A 22,668-nucleotide genomic window follows, 5' to 3' on the forward strand; every position below is an offset into this window, starting at 1 on the left:
TGAATTCAATGTATGTACAAATATTTGATGAAAGGTATAGGCAAAATAGTGCTACTTTGCTCAAACATGATTGAAAGTACTTCCATAGTTACTCTTTAGTACATTATAAATATTACTTTTATGAAATAGATGCATATAGCAATTCCTTGTTATATCATCAATTAATGTTTTTAGGATAGGCTTATAGCTTGAAAACCTTTATCTCAAACAATTTAAATAACTCATTATGGAAAATATTATCATACAAATTTATTGAATTCTGCTTTATATAATCATATGACTATCACACATGGTCACATAATGGCATTTCTTTCTACTCTCTTTTTTAAATTCTATTTTCTGGTAAAGATGCTGTACAGAGAGGTTACGGTTACATCAGTAAGGTAGTTACATTTCTTGTCAGGCATTATTACCCTTCCTTTGTTTTTCTCTCACTATCTCCCTCTCCTACCTCCCCCCACTCTATTCTCTTCTCATTTTTTAAATTATTGTAAAGGTGAAGTACAGGTGGCTTTCTCTTCTATTCATCACTTCCTCTTTCTTATCTTTCATATTGCTAGTACTATGATTGATTAAATATCCAATTGTGGAACTCTATTATTTTTACTGCTGTTGCAATATAACAATGTTTTAGCAAAAAAAGTGTCAATGTTGCTTTTTGAGGTGGTATTGAGTGTATTCTTATATTTGTAACATCCTCAATATATTTATCAAGTTATGGTTAAGATATTTGTTTCTAATTAACTTATTTTTGATAATCCTTCTGATGTAAGAAATTTTATTAATGGAATTGAACACTTACTACTGGGTAAAACCCTAAATCCAGATTTTTGTGATGTGCTTTATGAGGCTACTGGCAGAATATTTTAAGCCTTTTGTATAATTTTTGTTAGTCTAGTGGCTTCAACCCTGGGCCTGGGCACTGTCGCTGTTCAAGGCTAGTGTTCTATCATTTCAGCCACAGCTCCACTTCCAAAATTTTAATTGCAGATGAGAGTATCATGGACTTTCCTGCTCAACTTTACTTTGAACAATGGACCTCAGATCCAGTCACCTAAGTAGCTAGAATTAGACATGAATCACGGATCCCAAGCTCTTGTCTAATATTCTAAGGACACACTCAATAGTATCCCTTCCTACATTCTTCTTTGCAGTTTTAAGGGAACTTACACAATAATTACACTCTGAAATGTTAAGGATTAGGACTGAGAGGTGATTGTCTGCTGCCACGCCAACCCCAGTAGAGTCTGCTTAGCATGGGAAACCATCTATCAGACCATGATAGGGGCCTCGAAACCTATCTCCAAGTTTTGGGACTTCACCGAAGTCTACCTCGGAGAATAGGGCTTCTAAGAGGCCTACTCCTTGGAAAAGGCTGGCAAAAACCCCTGGAAAAGATGTGTTTCTGCCTATCTTTTCCTCATAAGAGTGCCTATTAATCTTTTACTGTTTCTACTGCTCATTGTACTTTCTCATTGTCAACGTTCCCTTATTCAAAGCTCTTTCTTAAGGGTGTTGACGACTCCAATATCTGATGAGTGTCTTAAAAATATGACTAACTCACCAGAGTTAAGTGCTACCCTGAAACCCCTCTTATGGAGGCACGTAGACAAGCCATAAGTAAATATAAAAAAGTATTGGGGGTTTCACAAAGTCACTTCAGCAGAAGGAATTGTTTGTAAGAGATTTACAAAAAGTTGTAGGCGAGGCTAGAACAGAAAGAATGTATGGCAATTGCTGAGATAACTACTTAGGAGAAAGAACTTCCTCATTTACTAAGAGACTTGCTAAATCTAAGTCTCCTTGGTGCTTACTATTAAAGAAGGAACAGGAAAGATCTTAATGGGACAGTTAAGGCCTCTATAGAATAAAGTAGTGGTTAATTGGTGACAATCATCGAAACCATTGTATTTCTTTCTTTTTTTTTTTTTTTTTTGGTCGGTCGTGAGGCTTGAACTCTGGGCCTGGGCGTTGTCCCTCAGCTCTTCAGCTCAAGGCGAGCCCTCTACCACTGAGCCACAGCGCCACTTCCGGCTTTTTTTCTTTTTGCTTATGTGGTGCTGAGGAATCGAACCCAGGGCCTCGAGCATGCAAGGCAAGCGCTCTACCACTGAGCCACCTTCCCAGCCCACCATTGTATTTCTTAAAAATAGAGGTAAAGCTGGAATCAAGTGCCTATAAGGCTACCAGTTGGTGACCACCCAAGGACGAAGCCCTGCAGCAAGGTTGTGTAACCTTTTGCCCTTTCAGGCGACCAGCTGGTGACCGCCCAAGAATGAAGCCCTGCAGCAAGATTATGTAACCTTTTGCCCTTTCTTATGGAGACTTTTTGCTATAAAAGTTTGTTATCCTCTGCATTAAATCGCACTCAGCACTCAGCATCCACTCCTAATGTGTGTGAGTTGTCTGTTTGCCATCTCCCCGTCCTATTCCAGGTTCCTCCCCTAGGTATCCTCCGTCGTCCCGACAGAACCCGGTCCGCGGCAGTCTGCCCCTACGTTTTTTCCCATATTTTGAGGGGAAACTGTGCCTTGCCTGTTCTTGTTGTGATTATCTATTTCTGTTTGTGGACTGCTTCATTGGCTATATTCTGTCATTGTTGGTTTTCTATACATAGAACGTCTTTGAGGATATTTTGGAGAGCTGGCTTGATAGAGAAATATTGCTTCAGATTTTCCTTGCTGTGGAAGATTTTTCTTTGTCCTTCTGCTATGAATGAGCGCTTAGCTGAGTAGATTATTCTTAGTTGGTAGTTATTTGACTTTAGGGCGTGGCATACCTCTTTCCAAGCCATCCTTGCTTTTATGGTGTCTGCTGAGAAGTCTGAGGTAATTCTGATTGGGTTTCATTTATATGTGATTGTTCTCTTCTCCCTGATAGCTTTAAGAATTCTTTATTTACTGGCTATTGTGCTGCTATGGATTATAATGTGGCGGTGGGATGACTTGCTCTGGTTTGGTCTATTTGGGGTTCTAAAAGCTTCTTGTGTCTGGATGGACCTGTCCTTTTGTGTATTTGAGAAGTTCTCTGCTAGAATTCTGCTGAATATACTTCCTAATCCATTGGCTTCCCTCTCCAAGCCCTCTTGTATGTCTATTATTCTCATATTAGGCTTTCTGAATGTATCCTGTATTTCCTACAGTAATCTGTCATGCTTCTTAGTTTTGTTCTGAATAATTGTGTGATCTTTCTCTATGGAGTCTAAACTGTCTTTAGGCCCTGATAGTCTTTTTCTTCATCTTCCTCCATTCTAGTTTGAAGGCTTTTAACTTTTTAACTTTGCTTCTTGCTGGTCTTTCTTAATGGTGGCCAGCTCCTTATTAAGGCTTTCTTTTAAGTCTTGAATAGATTGCCTTATCTCCTAGAGTTGGTTCTCAGACTTTTTTTCCCACTCCTTAATCTGGGTTCCTATTTTTTTATTAGCTTTTTTCTGTGCTAGAGTTCCTCTATCTTTTTATTTGTGGAGGTCATGAAGTCATCTATTAGCTTCTGGTTGGCCTCATGGAGTTCTCTGATAACAGTATGCAAGGTTTCCAAATTTTCATTTAGCAGGTTTACCAGCCATGCTTTTAATCTATCTTGAGCATTATCCTGTAGGGTATTCTAGGACTGCTCTGTTGCTTGTTTATGTGGACATGGTGTTGGTGTTTGCTGATTGGCCATGTTCCTTGTTTCTGTGGTTAGTTCTACCCATTTGGAAACAAGAACCACACTGATACAACAGTAGGACAGGTTTTTTTTTTTTTTTTTTGGACTGGAGCCAATCCGGTGTTGTGCAGATGTACAGACCTTAGGTTTTCATGTGTACGTGTTTTCCTATTTAGCTCTCTTTTTCTTTGCTTGGAAAGAGATATTGTGGTTTCAGGGACAAGATTACGTATAGTTTTAACTTTTGAGACAACCCAGGTTTGGCTGAAAAGTAGTCTGCTCCTTAGAGTTAACAAGATGGGCCCCTTGTACTCAAAATAGCCAAATGGAATTAATTTTATGGCCAAATATAGAACCATATTTAAGTTGAGTCAGATATAAAACATTAAGGATCAGTGAGCTGGTGTAGGTGGAGAAGTGAAGGGTTAGAATTGGAGAGATATGAGTTCAAGTTCAGAAAAGGACTTGGGTATAATGATAGTAGAGGGGTAAGAACAGCTTAGAGAAGGGGTATATGTAGTAAGAGGAGAATAAAGACCTTGTTACTGTGTGTAAGAGGTGGAAAAGAATTTGAAGAAAGGTTATGTAGGGAATAGCTTAGAGATCGAGATGAAGGTAAGAAAAATAAGTTATATATAAGTGTACTTGGGAGACTTGCTGAGATTAGAGAAAGATTATTCAGATATTAGTGGAGAGTTGTTTTAATCTAAGTTAACCCCTGTAATTATTGTTTACATACATAGAAGGAGGCCTTACTTTGTGTATAGAACTGGGCGGGGTAGCTATGATGGAGTAGTAGTATAAAGTGGAGAGAAAGGAGAAGGGGAGAGTCAGAGGAAAAGAAAGAAGAAAAGAAAAAAACCTTACAAATTAGGAAATTGGAAGGTGGGAGGAAAAAACACATAATAATGAAAAATAGAAGCTTTTAGTGGAATAGCAAATCCGAAATCACAATATACATAAGTAACATAGAAATAAAAACAAACAACAAATGACCAGAGATGAAAAACTAACAAAACAAAACTAAAACAAAAACAAAAAACTAAAGAATGGATTTTTTGGCTTCTTGGGGGAGCTTTAATCTCCCCGTAGTCCTCAGAGTAGATTCTTGATAGAACCTTGTATGCCTTGCTGTAGTCCACCTTCCTTGTGACTTGGTTGTGAGCAGATGGGCTCTTGATAGGGGACCCTGCCTGTTATCTGTAGTCCTACTCTCAAGCCTGGTGGAAGGGAGTTTTGGGGGTTTCAGGTTTGTAGACTGCTATCATAAGTCTGGAACTGTGTTCCCAGGCTTTCCCAGGTAGCCACAGGAGCCTTAGGAACAGAGCTCATTTCTGTCTTCTATCCTGGTATGATCCCTCCCTTTTGCAAGGGGGCTTGGGTCAGAGGGCTTTGGGATTCTGCAAGGAATTGCCAGCAAGGAAGTGGATCCAGTTGGGTTACTCATGTGGTCTGCTGGTGGTGTGCTGGATCACAGAGCCTGTGTTGTGGCAGGTAGGATGGGGTTGGCAGGTTCTCAGTCAGAGGGTCTGGGTGTTGGAAGGTGCAGATGGGGGTGGCTCTGCTGATGCTGAAGGGTCTCTGCTGTAGTGGCGTGGGGAGTCCTAGTGCTCGGGGAGCCAGGTGGAGGTTAGTGCAGCCAGGTGTTGTGGGTTGTGGTGGCTGTGCTGGTCTGCAGCAGAGGCGGTGTGAGGTGGCCAGCTGGCTGGCAGCAGGCAGCCTTGTGGGTGGCTGCTTGCAACTGCTAGGTGCATCTGCAGAGATGCCTGTAGCAGCTTGGTGGTGCCTTGGCTGTAAGAGCCTGGGGTTACAGCAGCCCCCATCTGCACCTGTGTCCTCAGAGCAGATTACTGATAGAACCTTGTATGCCTTGCTGTAGTCCACTTTCCTTGTGGCTTGGTTGTGAGCAGATAGGCTGTGTCCCTAGATCTTCTTCTTTTTTTGGTCAGTCGTGGGGCTTGAACTCTGAGCTTGAGTTCTGTCCCTGCACACTTCAGCTCAAGGCGAGTGCTCTACCGCTTGAGCCACCATGCCACTTCCTACCACATTTTGTTGATCCATTCATCTACTGAGGGGCATCAGGGTTGGTTCCATATCTTAGCTATGGTAAATAATGCTGCAATAAACATAGTTCTTCTGGTAGCATTAGTATGGTCTTGTTTGTGATTATTTGGGTAAATGCCCAAAAGTGGGATTGATGGGTCATATGGGAGGTCTATGTGGAGTCTTTTGAGAAACTTCCATACTACTTTCCAAAGTGGTTGAACAAGTTTACATTCCCACCAACAATGCAGTAAGGTTCCCTTCTGGCCACATCCCCTCCAGCATATGTTGTTATCAGAGTTCTGTTTATGTTGTTTTTTTTTTTTTAATTATTGTGAAAATACTATACAGAGGGGTTACAATTACATGGGCAAGATAATGAGTACATTTCTTATCAAGCATTGTGGCCTCCTCCTTTGTTTCCCCTTCCCATCCTTCTGCCAACTCCCCCCCCCCCCCCCCCGCTCTTTATCAGAGTTCTTGATGATAGCCATTCTAATTGGAGTGAGGTGGTATCTCAATGTTGCTTTCATTTGCATTTCTTTTATGGCTAGGGAGCTTGAGCATTTCTTCATGTGTCTATTGACCATCCTTTCCTCTTCAGAGAAGTTTCTCTTTAAGTCTTTAGCCCACTTATTTATTGGGCAGTTGTTTCTTTGAGGATTTGTTGTTGGAGGATTTAATTTTTTGAATTCCAGGTATATTTTAGATATGAGGTCCTTGTCCGTTGTATGACTAGTGAAGATCTTCTCACAATCCATGGGCTTTCTATTGATCTTGCTAGCTATATCCTTTGCCATGCAGAAGCTCTGCAATTTCATGCAATCCCATTTGTCCAACCTTTCTTTGATTTGTTATGTTTGTGGTTCTCTTTTAAGAAAATTTTGGCCTGTGCCTAAGGTTTCTCCTATTCCATTCTGTAATGTTTTCAGAGTGTCTGCTTTGACCTCGAGGTCTTTGATCCATTTGGAGTTGATTCTGGTGCAGGGTGATATATAAGGATCTAGCTTTAGTTTTCTACAAATAGTTAACCAATTTTTTTTACCAATACCATTTACTGAAGAGGCTGTCTTTTTTCTGTTCTATTTTTTTTAGTTCCTTTCTGGAAGATTAGATGGCTGTAGATCTGTGGGTTCATTTCTGGGTTATCAATTCTATTCCATTGGTCCTGAGGTCTGTTCTTGTGCCAGTATCAAGCTGTTTTGATTACTATGGCTTTGTAGTAGAGTTTCAAATTTGGTATTGATATTCCTCCAGAACTGTGCTTTCTGTTAAGGATTTTTTTTTTTTGCGCTCTCCAATTAATTGACTCTCCAATTAATTAACTCTCCAATTAATTGACATAGATTGTCCAGTTGGATCAAAAAGCAAGATCTTTGTGTCTGCTGTCTTCAAGAGACACACCTTTCCCACAAAAATAAACATATTCTGAAAGTGAAAGGGTGGAACAAAATATATCAGGCAAATGGCCCCCAAACAGGCGGGAGTTGCAATCCTAATATCAGATAAAATAAACGTTAAATTAAAATCAATGAGAACAGATAAGGAAGGTCACTACAGGGCTGGGAAGGTGGCTCAGTGATAGAGCGCTTGCCTTGCATGCATGAGGCCCTGTGCACAAGCAAAAAGAAAAAAGCCAGAAGTGGCACTGTGGCTCAAGTGATAGAGCACTAGCCTTGAGCTGAAGAGCTGAGGGACAGTGCCCAGGCGCAGAGTTCAGACTCCACGACGGGACCCCTCCCCCCCAAGAAACAGAAGGTCGCTACATACTAACTAAGGGATCTCTTCTTCGGGAGGATATTACGATTCTAAACATCTACTCACCAAATAAAGGAGCATCGAAATCTCACATAGATCCAAAGATATTAGTTGTGGGAGACTTTATTACACCACTATTCCCACTAAATAGATCAACCTGGCAAAAACTCAACAGAGAAAGCTCAGATCATAAAATCTGCATAGATCACTAGACTTAATGGACATCTACAGAATATTTTACCCAGCAGCATCAGATTAAACCTTCTTTTCCACAGCCCATGGAACATTCTCCAAAATAGACTACATTCTAGGCCACAAAGCAAATCTGTCCAAATTTTAAAACATTGAAATTATGCCCTGCATTCTCTCAGACCACAAGGGAATAAAATTAGAACTCAACACCAAAAGGTACCAAAGGAAATCCTGTAACACATGGAGGCTGAACAACACACTGTTGAATCATGGAAGAGAATAGAAAGGAAATACAAATGTTCATGATATTCAACAAAAATAAGCACACAAATTACCAGCTCCTCTGGGACACAGCAAAGGCAGTACTCAGAGGCAAGTTTATAACTCTGAGGTCCTACATCAACAAATTGGAAAGATCTGAAATCAACAATTTCATGAGGCACCTAAAGCTTGAAAAAGAACAAGTTAAACCCCAATCCAGTAAATGGAAACAAATAATTAAAATTAAATCTGAATTAAATGAATTAGAGTCCAAAAAAGTATAGAAAGAATTAACAAAACAAAGAGTTGGTTCTTCAAAAAATTAATAAAATTGACAAACCCTAAGCAAATCTTATGAGAAAAAAGAGAACACACCCAAATAAACAAACTCAGAGATGAGAATGGAAACATCACTACAGAAACAGCTAAGATTCAGAATATAAAAAGGGGGTACTTCACAAACTTTTATGCTATTATGTTTGAGAATCTGAAATATATGGACAAATTTCTAGCAAATATTGACATGCCAAAACTAAACCAAGATGAGTTAAACCATCTTAACAGCATTGAAATAGATACAGCAATAAGAGACCTCCCATCTAAGAAAAGTCCAGGACCAGATGGTTTTACAGCAGAATTCTACAAGGCCTTCAAAGCAGAGCTCACACCAGTACTTCTCCAACTCTTTAATGAAATTGAAAGAGAAAGTTCACTACTGAACACATTCTATGAAGTCATCATAACTCTCATCCCAAAACCAGGCAGGGATTCATCAAAGAAAGATAACTATAGACCCATTTCTTTGGTGAACATTGATGCAAAACTTCTCAACAAAATTTTGGCCAATCGACTTGAACAATCCATCCAAAAAGTCACACACCACGATCAAACAGGATTCATTTCAGGGATGCAAAGCTGGTTCAATATATGCAAATCTATTAATATAATTCATCACATCAACAGGAGCAAGGATAAGAACCACATGGTTATCTCAATAGATGCAGAAAAAGCATTTGACATGATCCAACACCCCTTTATGATGAAGGCTCTAGAAAAACTAGGAATCCATGAAACATTCCTCAATACAATAAAGGCTATATATGACAAACATACAGCCAGCATTATACTTAATGGTGAAAGTTAAAGCTATTTCCTCTAATTTCAGGAACAAGGGCTGGGAAGGTGGCTCAGTGGTAGAGCACTTGCCTTGCATGCTTGAGGCCCTGGGTACAATTCCTCAGCACCACATAAGCAAAAAGAAAAAAGCCGGAAGTGGCGCTGTGGCTCAAGTGGTAGGGCGCTAGCCTTGAGCTGAAGAGCTGAGGGACAGCACCCAGGCCCCGAGTTCAGGCCCCACGACCAGACCCAAAAAAAATTTAAAAAAAAATTCAGGAACAAGCAAGGGTGTCAGCTCTCCCCACTACTCGTCAAACTAGTATTAGAATGCCTAGCTACAGCAATAAGATAAGATGCAGACATAAAGGGGATCCAATAGGGAAGGATGAAGTAAAACTTTCCCTCTTTGCAGATGACATCATCTCATATTTAAAGAACCCCATGGACTCCACTCCCAAGTTACTTGAGCTGATTGGAACCTTTAGCAAAGTAGTAGGGTACAAAATTAACCCTCAGAAATCAATGGCTTTCCTGTATGACAATAATGAGAAGAGCACAGCTGAAATTAGGAAAGCAATCCCTTTTGTAATTAGCCACACAAAAAAATAAAATATCCGTTGAGGTGCGTTTTTGCTATTCGGGGTCTTTTATTGTTCCGTATGAATTTTTGGATTGCCTCCTCTATTTCCTTGAAGAATGTGGGTGGAATTTTGATAGGTATCGCGTTGAATTTGTAGATAGCCTTGGGAAGTATTGCCATTTTCACGATGTTAATCTTGCCAATCCAGGAGCATGGGAGGTTTTGCCATTTTTTAAGTTCTGTGTTGATTTCCTTTTTCAAGATTTTAAAGTTTTCATCATAGAGGTCCTTCACTTCTTTGGTTAAGTTAATTCCTAGGTATTTTATTTTTTGTGGGGCTATTACAAATGGAGTTGCTTTCCTAATTTCAGCCACACTTTTCTCATTGTTGGCATATAGAAAAGCCATTGATTTTTGGGGGTTAATTTTATAACCTGCTACTTTGCCAAAGTTTTGAATCAGCTTGAGTAATTTGGGAGTGGAGTCTATGGGATTCTTTAAATACAAGATCATGTCATCTGCAAAGAGGGAAAGTTTTATTTCTTCTTTCCCTATTTGGATCCCCTTTATGTCTGCATCTTGCCTTATTGCTGTAGCTAGGCATTCTAATACTAGATTGAAGAGAAGTGGAGAGAGTGGGCATCCTTGTCTTGTTCCTGAGTTAAGAGGAAATGGCTTTAGTTTTCACCATTGAGTATAATGCTGGCTGTAGGTTTGTCATATACAGCCTTTATTGTATTGAGGAATGTTCCATGGATTCCTAATTTTTCCAGAACCTTCATCATAAAGGGGTGTTGGATCTTGTCAAATGCTTTTTCTGCATCTATTGAGATAACCATGTGGTTCTTATTCTTGCTCCTGTTGATGTGATGAATAATATTAATTGATTTGCGTATATTGAACCAGCTTTGCATCCCTGAAATGAATCCTGTTTGATCATGGTGTATGATTTTTTGGATGAATTGTTGAAGTCGATTGGCCAAAATTTTGTTGAGGAGTTTTGCATCAATGTTCATCAAAGAAACACTGCTGGAGGAATATCAATACCAAATTTCCAACTCTACTATAAAGCCATAGTAATCAAAACAGCTTGGTATTGGCATAAGAACAGACCTCAGGACCAATGGAATAGAATTGAAAACCCAGAAATGGACCTACAGACCTATAGCCATCTAATCTTCGATAAGGAAGCTAAAACAATAGAATGGAGGAAAGACAGCCTCTTCAGTAAACGGTGCTGGCTAAATTGGTTAACTACATGTAGAAAACTAAAGCTAGATCCTTATATATCACCCTGCACCAGAATCAACTCCAAATGGATCAAAGACCTTGAACTCAAAGCAGACACTCTGAAAACATTACAGGATGGAATAGGAGAAACCTTAGGTCTCCTTGGCTCAGGCCGAAATTTTCTGAATAGAGACCCGGAAGCACAACAAATCAAAGAAAGGTTGGACAAATGGGATTGCATACGGTTGCAGAGCTTCTGCAGGGCAAATGACATAGCTAGCAAGATCAATAGAAAGCCCACCAATTGGGAGAAGATCTTTACTAGCCATACAATGGACAAGGGTCTCATATCTAAAATATACTTGGAACTCAAAAAATTAAACCACCCAACAACAAATCCTCAAAGAAACAACTGCCCAATAAATAAGTGGGCGAAAGACTTAAAGAGAAGCTTCTCTGAAGAAGAAAGAAGGATGGCCAATACACACATGAAGAAATGTTCAACATCCCTAGCCATAAAAGAAATGCAAATCAAAACAACATTGAGATATCACCTCACTCCAGTTAGAACAGCAAAAATCAAGAACTCTAACAACAACAGATGCTGGAGGGGATGTGGACAGAAAGGAACCTTACTTCATTGTTGGTGGGAATGTAAACTTGTTCAACCACTTTGGAAAGCAGTATGGAGGTTCCTCAAAAGACTTCACATAGATCTCCCCTATGATCCAGCAATCCCACTTTTGGGCATTTACCCAAATGGTTACAAACAAGACCACACTAAAGCTACCAGTACAACTATGTTTATTGCAGCATTATTTACCATAGCTAAGGTATGGAACCAACCCATATGCCCCTCAGTAGATGAATGCATCAAGAAACTGTGGTATATATACACAATGGAATTCTATGCCTCCATCAGAAAGAATGACATTTCCCCATTTGTTAGGAAATGGAAAGGCTTGGAAAAAATTATATTAAGTGAAGTAAGCCAGGCCCAAAGAAGCATAGGTCCCATGGTTTCCCTTATTTGCAATATCTAGTATAGGTATGAGTCAAGCAGAAAAGGTCAGATAATGTGATGTTAGGAAAATGAACCCTTAAATATGTATTTTAATGTTTTCATTTCTTTCATGCATATGTTTCTAATGCATTTATAAGATTATTTCTTTGTTGCTTTGTATGTCCCTCCCCCACAGTGTAACCCCCGCTTTCACTATATTTGATGTCAGTATAACATGTGGAGGAGATGGGGGCAAACAAGTCGTTTAAGGACTCAGGTGGACCTGTTGCAACAATGAGAAGTACAAAATGTCATGTCAAAACCAGCTTTACAATGTCGGTGGGGGGGAGGGGGGTATAATTGGGTGGGGGGAGGGGGGAGGCTGGGAAGGGAGGTGAAGGGTAAACAAAGGAGGAGGCTGCAATGCTTGGTAAGAAATGTATGCATTATCCTGCCCATGTAATTGTAGCCCCTCTGTACAGTATGTTCTCAAATAAAATAAAATAATATTAAAAAAAATAAAATAAAATAAAATATCTAGGAGTTAACAAAAAAGGTGAAGGACCTGTATGATGAAAACTTTAAAAACTGTCAAAGGGAATTAAAGAGAATTAAGCAAGTGGAAAAACCTCCCATGCTCCTGGTTTGGGAGGATTAACATCGTGAAAATGGCAATTAACCAAAAACTATCTACAAATTCAATGGGATACCTATCAACATTCCAACTTCAGTCTTCATTCAAATAGAAGAAGCAACCCAAAAATTTATATGGAATAATAAAAGATCCCGAATTGTATAAACAATCCTTAGTAGAACCAACAGCACTGGAGAAATATCAATACCAAATTTCAAACTCTACTACACAGCCCTAGTAATCAAAACAGCGTGCTACTGGCACAAGAATAGACCTGAGGACCAATGGCATAAGACTGAAGACCCAGAAATGAACCCACAGACCTATAGCTACCTAATCTTTGACAATGGAGATAAAGAAATAGAATGGAAGAAAAGACAGTCTTTTCAGTAAATGGTGCTGGCAAAATTGGTTAGTCACTTATAGAAAACTAAAACTAGGTCCGTGTATATCACCCTGAACCAGAATCAACTCCAAATGGATCAAAGACCTCAAAATAAAAGCAGACTCAATGAAAACATTACAAGAAAGAATAGAAGAAACTCTAGGGCTCCTTAGCACAGGTCAAATTTTTCTTAATAGAGACACAGAAGCACAACAAATCAAAGAAACATTGGTATTGCATGAAACTGTAAAGCTTCTTCAAAGCAAAGGACATAGCTAACAAGACCAACAGAAACCACGGATTGGGAGAAGATCTTCACTAGCCATACAACAGACAGCGGTCTCATATATAAAATATACCTGGAACTCAAAAAATTAAATCTCCCAACAACAAATCCTCAAGGAAACAACTGCCTGATTAGAAAATGGGCTAAAGACTTAAAGAGAGACTTCTCTGAAGAGGAAATAAGAATGGCCAATAGACACATGAAGAAATGCTCAACCTCTCTAGCCATAAAAGATGCAAATCAAGACAACGCTGAGATTCCACCTCACCCCAGCTAGAATGGCTATAATCAAGAAATCTAATAACAACTATGTTTATCACAACATTATCTACCATAGCTAAGATATGGAACCAACCCAGATGCCCCTCAGTAGATGAATGGATCAAGGAAATGTGGTATATATACACAATGGAATTCTATGCCTCCATCAAAAGAATGGCATTGCCCCATTTGTTAGGAAATGGAAAGACTTGAAAAAAATTATATTAAGTGAAGTAAGCCAGGCCCAAAGAAACATAGGTCCCATCCATGGTTTCCCTTATTTGCCATAACTAGTATATGTCTGAGTCAAGCAGAAAAGGTCAGATAAATTGATGTTAGGAGAATGAACCCCAAGATAAGTATTCAAATGGTTTTTTTCTCTTTCATGCAATTGTTTCTAACATATTTATAGATTTCTATGTTTCTTTGTATGTCCCTCCCCCATGGTATAACCCCTTCTTTCACTGTATTTGATGTTGGTATAATTTGTGGAGGGGAAGGGTAAAAACAAATCGTTTAACTAGGGATACAGGTGGACCCATTGTAACAATTAAATGTACAAGTCGTTATGTCGAAAAACGAACTTTACAACTTTGGTGGGCAGGAGAGGATTGGGGGGAGGTGGGGAGAGTATGGGAAGGGACAGGAAGGGGAAACAAAGAGAAAGCAACAATGCTTGATAAGAAATGTGCTCCTTATCTTGCCCATGTAATTGTAACTCCTCTGTATGGTATTCTCACAATAAAAAAAAAAAAAGAAAGAAATCTATTAACAACAGATGCTGGAGGGGATTTGGTCAAAAGAGATCCCTACTGCATTGCCGGTGGGAGTGTAAACTTGTTCAACCACTCTGAGAAGCAGTATGAAGGTTCCTCAAAACACTCCACAGACCCAGCAATCCCATTTTGGGGCATTTACCCAAAAACTTACAAACAACTTCGTACCAAAGCTACCAGCACAACCATGTTTATCCCTGCATTATTTATCATAGCTAAGATATGGAACCAACACAGATGCCCCTCAGGAAATGAATGGATCAAGAAAATATGGTATATATACACACACACATATATGCATATATATATATATATATATATATATATATATCTTTGAATTCTATGCCTCCTTCAGAAAAAATGACATTGCCTCTTTTCTTATGAAATGGAAAGACTTGGAAAAAATCATATTGAGTGAAGTAAGCCAAGCCCAAAGAAACATAGGTCCACAGTTTGCTTTGTTTGCAGTGACTAGTGCATGTCTAGGACAAGCCAAGAAGGTCAAAGGCTATGTACATACGACCAAAGGAGAAGTTAACCAAAATATACTCCAAGACAGGGACACAACAGCTTTTTTTCTTTCTTGCTAGTGTTTTTAATGTACTTACAATACACTAATTGATTCTTTTGCTTCTATTGTATGTTCTTCCCCCATGGCATAACCCCTGTTTTCACTCGATTTGATGCCAGTGCTCTGCATCTTGTATATATATATTTTAATTTGGGGAGGGGAAGGAATGTGGCAGGACACTTAAATGGAGATGCAGGTTGACCATTGTGACCACAAGATGTACAGGACACTATATTGAAAACGAACTTTACAATGTCCAGGTACAGGGTGGTGGGAGGAGTTGGGAAGGTGGGGAGGGAAGTGATGGTAGGGGAAAAATAAAGGAGGAGATAACAATGCTCTCTTTGAAATGTACTCATTACCCTACTCATGTAACTGTAAACCCTCTGTACAGTATTTTTACAAAAAAAATACTAAAACAAAAAAATATAAAAATGAAAACAACAGCAGTTAATTTATAGTTGTAAAAAAATTTAATTTCTCTTTTCTTTGCTCTGGCCTAAACCTACTAGAGGACCAAGACCTCTCCTTATGCCTCCCCTCAATCTATCACCAGAACCCAATGACTGAAATATATTCTTCCTTATTCAGAACTTGAACTTTCTCAATCATCTCCATTTTCCCCATTGGTCATGCCCTTTTTTCTACCTTAGTCACTACATTGAATATTTAATTAACTTTCTTTTACCAAACTTGCTCTAAGGAAGGAAAGGTAAATACTTTCCATCCTTACACATTATTCAACAGAGTTTGGAATAATTGGCATAAATGTACAATACCTGACAGTTTCTGGAGCACTTTCTTTGTCAGTCATGAATTTGAAGTTTGGGCCTGGACGCTGTCCCTGTGCTCTTCAGCTCAAGGTGAGCTCTCTACCACTTGAGCAGCAGTGTCAATTCCGGCTAGCTGGTGGTTAACTGGAGAAAGAGTCTCACAGACTTTCTGCCCAGGCTGGCTTTGATCCGGGATCCTCAAATCTCAGCCTTCTGAGTAGCTAGGATTACCAGCGTGAGCCACCAGCACCCCAGGTGTTTCTTGCTTTTTTTATTCATAAGGCATTATTTTTCCTAACTCATCCTAGAAATTTCTAGATTTGCAGACTCCTCTTCCCTTTTCTGATTCCCTCTGAGGAAACTGACCACACACATTTTTGTGGTTCCTTTGGGCCACAGTCACACATGGTGGTTCCTCACTTCTCACTGGGAAAATGACCACTCCCCTGCTTCTGTCTATGGCAATTTCCCACCTGAAGTCTGTTGAACACTTTAAAATGGTAGGTGGAACCTTTTCAACAATTCAGAAACTCTGGCAAGTCTATTTTTAAAACACCTGTAAAAGGCTCACCTGTACCCAGGTCACAGTGCCATTGTTTTGCACACAAATGGCATTGGGAATGAAAAATTCAACACACAATGATTCTAAGGAAATGGAGAACCTGCACTTTTTACTTATGTAAGTAAAGGATAAATTCTTTCATGTTATCTGCGCATATGATTATGAGAAAAAATCCACTAGGTTTCTTCATAGAATACCTGGAAAATTCGGAACATTAGCTCTATCTGACACAGTTTAATTCTTAAAAATACTAAGTGGAAAAAATGATGCACTGTAGAAGATTACTTTCTCCACATCTTCAAAGCAACTTCTGTCTGCAAGGAGACTTCTAGTCTATGATCCAGGCAGGTTACCTATGGTTGTTTCTCGTGTGTACACACAAGCACAGTACATGGGCTGATTAAGGAGGTCCAATAACAGAGCTGATCCCCTAATTTGTGATTGATCCTTGTTTTCTTAGTCCTTGGAAATTCAGAAGCTAAAACTTAAGATAAAGTTCTACTGTACACATCACAAAAACTATGAAATGTTTTGTATAAGCTGTCACTTCCTAATTAAATCTTTAAATAGCTCAGTAAATAAGAACAAGAATTTACAGATGGGATTACATCAAACTAAAAGCCTTTGGCAAAACCAAGCAGTCACTGGACTGAACAGATGACTTACATAATTTGCCAATTAAATATCCAGCAAATGATTCATAACCAGAATATACAGGAAGCTCGGAAAACTAAACTCATAAAGTACAAACAAGCCAATGAACAAACTGGGAGACAACTTAAATACACTTCTCAAAACCAGAAGTATACATGGCTAGTAAAGGAAATTCAAAGCCAAACAATAGTTAATTATGTCTCATTCCACTGAAAATGCTGGTAAGGATGTTGGTAAGAATGGAGGGAAAGGGCATACTTACACACTATTCATGGGAATGTAATTTCATTCAACCACTGTGGAAATCAGTATATAGGCTCCTCAAGAAACTATAGCTGTATGATATGAACTAGTGCCACCACCTTATGAGACTAAAGCATACATATACACAGGTAAATAAACCATCTGTCCTGATAACATAGGCTACTAAGAATTTAAAAGTAAGTGATCAAATCCTATGTAATTTAATCAATAGACAAGTGTGAAAGCCCCTTGGAAATATCATTAGGAAAGGTTTTTATTTCTCCTGAACTTCTAAAGTATGTGTTGTATATTGTCTGAGACCCAGTGCATGATGATGGTTAAGTGTACCCAATGTGCACCCAACACTACAGCTTTGTACAGACTGTTCACTGTTCTGAAGTCTCCACATGGAATTTGGATCTAACATATGTTGGCAACTTGAAAACATAGAGTTGCTTTTGATATTGGTCTGTTTGTGATAGAGAAGACTTTCCTCTATTATTACAGGTTCTCTGACCATTCCATCATGGAAAAGTCTTGATGTATGTTAGCATATTTAGTAATAATTATCTGTTGAATGCAAAATGGAACTCAATCTCAGCACTGACTTTGAGTTATTCACATGTAATTGCTAGTTTCAGGAGCATCATTGCTTTCTCAGGCAACAATAAATGGGCACATTTCTGGATTCCTCTGTATATGGAATTCATCTTGAAACCTCCCTGCATCAACCACCATGTTCTGTGGCTATTATGGACATTGTGTGTGTGAACACACCCTCTGGCTATGATGCCTTCATAACTTCAGTTGATATCTCACAAGCATAGACTTTGTGTGAACATTTCACCATGTACTGGGCATGGCATTTTTTGAGGCAATCCAGTTGCATCATCACAACTGGCTTTCGTGAGCATAGTTTCTTGGCACAGATGTTGACAAAAAAACATTCAAGATAACTCCATCTCTGGAGCCTCACTCTCTGCGGTCTTGGATGAAATCATAATTCCTGGGGTGAAGAAGGCAAATATACAAACATGTTTTCCAACTCATGTTTTTCTCCTGAATGAAAGTTACAGATGTAGAGCCCCAGGAAATACTTTTACACATGACTTCGGTGTATTCACAAGAGTCTTTGATGAAAGGAGAGCTGTGGTGCAGATCTCTATCAATAAAAAGACACATATGCACACATAAAAATGTATATGAGTATACATACCTGACATGAGGTCCTCACTTCTAGACAGAATTTCAGTGAGGCAGAGGCTTCAGTGATGTATCTTGTGTCTTTCATACTCCTTCTCCAGCTTCCCCTCCCTCTCAGGTCCTTGGCTGGCACTAGCTGCTTCTCTACTATGAAGCACCGAGCACATATGGATGGAGATGTGATGATCACTGGGTTTTTCCCTCTCTACACTTTGGGAATCGATCATAGTAATAGCAATTCCACCAGACAAGACCACACACCGTAAGTAACTCTTCCTTTTATTCCCATTTACTGTTTTGTGAGGATGGGCAGTGGCTGAGGGAGCTCTGGGTGCACACATCAATGTTCTGTCTCCTCTCCACTGACCTCCTGTCCTATTGCACCAAGAACAGCTCAATTTCATGATTTAGCGTTATTTCTACTGCTAGTATGAGAGGACTCTATCTTGTTCCACGTATCTTCTACTTTCCAGGCTAGTAGGGTCTTCACTTTAGTCCAGAATCTCTGCATCTTCTCCATCCCAGCTGCCGTCACAGAAAATGAAGGAATGTTATTACAATCAAGCTGAGTCCCTGGAATGAGTTTGGGACTAAAAGGCTGAAGCTACATTTTCTGTCCCCCTGCGACAGTAATTTGAGAACTTTTCCTTTTTAACACCTGTATTTTGAAGACATTGATAAAAATTCTTATTGGAGACTGGTGGCTCATGCCTGTAATCCTAACTACTCATAGGGCTAATATCTGTGGATGGAGATTTGAAGCCAGCCCAGGCACAAAAAAAATCTGTGAGACTTTTATCTCCAATTAACAAGCCAAAAGCTGTCAGTGGAGATATTTCTCAACTTACAGAGTGATGATTTTGAGAAAAAAAAAAAAAACCTCAAGGACAGTGTCCGATGCTGATTTCAAGCCCTAAGATTGCCACACACAGACACATACACACACACACACACACACACACACACACACACACACACACACACACACACACACACACATTATTAATATAGTCAAGTAGATACTGTTCCAAACTAAGCATTGTGTCATTATTTCATGTCAGAGGTGCTCCACAATCCAAGCCTTTACTAGGCAGCTCAGCATTATCAAAGATCCCTTATTGGAGAATTTTATCAGCCCTGAAGAGTTCTACTTTACTTGTGCACATGCATATTCTTGGCTTTTAGTTGGTACGAGAGAGTCTCAATAGCAAATAAAGAAAAAAAAATGAGTGTAAAGAACTTCAGGAAATGTTAGCAAACTATCTGATTCCTAGTGCAAGGAAAACTGTCATTTTTTTTTATCATTTTCACTTCTTTCCAAGGACCACTATGACAATGAAAGCCGAAGGTAGCTGCCCAAACATGAGAGTGTAATCACAGGACAGGAATTTCTCTCCTGCTATCAAAGATATGTATCCTTGTCTTACAGGTGTGCTTATCTTTCTTTCTTTTGTGGTGGTCCTGGGAACTGTCCCTCAACTGTTTTGCTGAAGGCTAGTACTCTAGCATTTGAGCCTCATCTCCACTTCTGGCACTTTCTGGTGGTTTAATGGAGATTAAAGTCTTACAGACATCCCTGCCGAAGCTGGCTTCAAAACACTATCCTCAGATCTCAACCTCCTAAGTATCTAAGAATACAGGTGTGAATCACTAGTGCCTGGCTTAGTTTATTCTTTTATTCCCCACTGTTTAACCATATTTAGCTAATTTTCATTCTCTTAATTTTTCAAAATGTTTGAGTACTTTTGTTAGTGTGTATTATGATTTCAGCCAATGGAGGTTTCTTATCTGCCCACAAATATGAAATGAAGTATGGTCTGGGCTAGTAAAATTTTATGCATGGTAATGACTATGGACAGCAGTATTTATCCATGAAGACTTTCTTGTAGCTAAATGGAGCACTGTGATTAGACATCAGTGGGTGAAATATTTGACTCACTTCTGCACTCACTGATGTTACAGCAATGTTCCTCAATTTTTACACAATATGGTGCTTATGCTAATTATCTGGTTCATATTGTAGTTCCACCATGCATGTCTCATACTTTCAGTAGAGTCACTCACTATATTTATAACCATTTCAAATATCTTGTCTCATGTCTTTGTTCACTCTGCCACATCTGTCATTTCTTCTGCTCACTTTCAGAGTCTTGAAATAGCTAGGATTAGAGGCAGGAGCCATAGTGACTGGCTTGCTTTACACTCTTGATTGGCTTTTTCTCTCAAGGCTGATCTATCATTTGAGCTATATCTCCACTTCTAGCTTCTTGTTGGTTAACTGGAGATAAAGAATGTCATGGACTGTTCTGCCCAGCAGGCCTTGACTCAAGACTCTTGCCTCTCAGCCTCCTGTTCAGCTAGGATTGCAGGCATGAACCACCAGTGGAGGTAGTTTTAATTTCTTGAGGAATCTCCAATCTTTAAGTTTTATATACCATCACCAAAACTATAATCTGTGTCTGAGTTGGTAGGCAACCCATTATAACTTTGATTTGTATTTTCCTGATTGCTCAAATAATTGAACCTTTTTCTCTTAATTGATTTTCCATTAGTACTTTTTCATTTTTAAATTATCTGTTCCTTGATTGGATTATCCATACTGTTTTCCACTATGCTATTATTCCTCTGTGAGATGCATAGCAACCAAGATATTTAACAATGCATTTGGCTAATTCACCATTTCTTTCATTGTGCTGAAGCTTTTCAATTGGATACAACATCTGCTTTACATTTCCAGTGCTGGGAGTACAATTCAGGACCTTGTGAGTGAGACAAAGTATTCTACCAACCCCTTAGTCAAATCCAGAGCCTAATTCTTGATTTCATTTATGAACTATTTGACTTGTATTTAAGTTACCTTTCTTTGTACATTTCCTTTCATTTTGTCTATTACTTGCAAAGTTCCAGGCTCTATTAAGAACTGACTGATTTTGAGTTTAAAAAAATACTGGTGGAAGGGTAGAGACTATTATTAGTGTGCATATGGAAAACCAGTTTCACAGTTCCACTCCATACTAATAGTGCCATCTTTAGGCCATATATTATTTGGCAACTTCTCTAAGAATGAGATACCTGTAGTTGTTTGCAATTACTCCTTGGTCTTATATTTCTTTGATCCATGTGTCCGTTTGATCAATTTTTTCTGTTATTATGGCACCACAGTATAGAAAAACAGATGTAAGGATACTTCATTATTTTTCTTCTGCCTTAAGACAGTGCTGGCTAATAGAGGATTTACTTTTTCATAAAATTTAGTCTTCTCTTTTCTATTTCTGTAAATGAAGTGATGGGAAATTTCGATCACTGCACTGCATCTGTAGATGGTTTTTCAATAAAAATGACTATTTTCACCATACTGATTCTCACATCCAGAATTATGGGGGGTTTGTGTTGGTATGTGTAATTTTGTTGCTTTTCCCTCTGATTGTTCATGATTTTTACTTCAGTCTGATCATCCTGTCATTTATGTAGAACCTCCTCTTTTCCTTATTGATTATTACTACTGTGTTTATTATTCTTTGATACTTTCTTCTACTGATTACTTCAATTTCTTCTACTGAGTTGTGATTTAGTCTCCTAGTTTCTTGATATACAATATAGGGCCTTTAGTACAGTATCTGCACTCCTGATTTAACCAAAGACTGTTACGGTTTCCTTTTTCCTTTTTATATATGTACAGATTCTTATATTGTTTTTATTTTTGAAAGGAAATTTGCCTTGAAAAACAAGTCATTTAATCATGTACTGATCAGTTAATTAAATTGAATACTTTAATTTATTTATTCATGGTTAAAAATAATTCATTTCTAAGGTAATGTGCATATTTTCTGGGTTTTTGTGTGATCTGCATATGTGCATGATGGATGCAATATTTTAAAAATCTGGTTAGTTTTGTGTACTATCCCATCATCTTTCCTGGAAAATTCTCAATAGGTTCACAAAAGATGATTTCTTCAGACTTTGGGTGAAATGTTCTGTAGATGTATGTGAAGCTCACCTTGTCAAGGGTGAAATTGAATTCCAGTAACTCCATGTTGATTTTCTCAATGATCTTTCCATAACTCCTCAGTTTTTATTGTGTTGAGGACTATTTTAAAGTCTGCTTAAAATAGTTAAATGCTTGGAGAGTGTGTCAATATACATTTAGAACTGCTATGTCATCTTGTTGATTTGATCCCTTCATCATTGCATTACAATCTTGTCACATTTTGCTGCTTTGATTGAAGTCTATTTGATTTTATTTGTGATGGATACTTCTGCTTTCTTTTATCTTTCACTTGCATGGACTGCCTTATTGTATTCTTTTTTCATTCATTGTATATTATTATTATAAAACTGATGTACTACCTACAGTTACATAAGTTAGACAAAGAGTACTTTGCTTTTTGACCATTGTCACTCCTTTCCTCACTCTGTCTTTCCCTCCCATCCTCCCCCACAAGTTGTATAGTTCATTTTGAATATGGTGTCTAGTGAGTACTATTGTTGC

General features: G+C 38.7%; 1 protein-coding gene across 1 annotated transcript in view; it reads left to right on the plus strand.

The window, feature by feature from the left end:
* The first annotated feature begins 5,197 nt into the window (after positions 1–5,197).
* Positions 5,198–22,668, plus strand: part of LOC138814281 (vomeronasal type-2 receptor 116-like) — a 54,184-nt gene continuing 36,713 nt past the window's right edge. The window contains exon 1 of the mRNA XM_070003285.1: positions 5,198–5,511. Within this exon, the coding sequence (XP_069859386.1) occupies positions 5,198–5,511 (314 nt within the window). The remainder of the gene's footprint in view (positions 5,512–22,668) is intronic.

This window comes from Dipodomys merriami, unplaced genomic scaffold, assembly GCF_024711535.1.
Source record: "Dipodomys merriami isolate MVZ:Mamm:240054 unplaced genomic scaffold, mDipMer1.0.p SCAF_6, whole genome shotgun sequence".
Lineage (NCBI taxonomy): Eukaryota > Metazoa > Chordata > Mammalia > Rodentia > Heteromyidae > Dipodomys > Dipodomys merriami.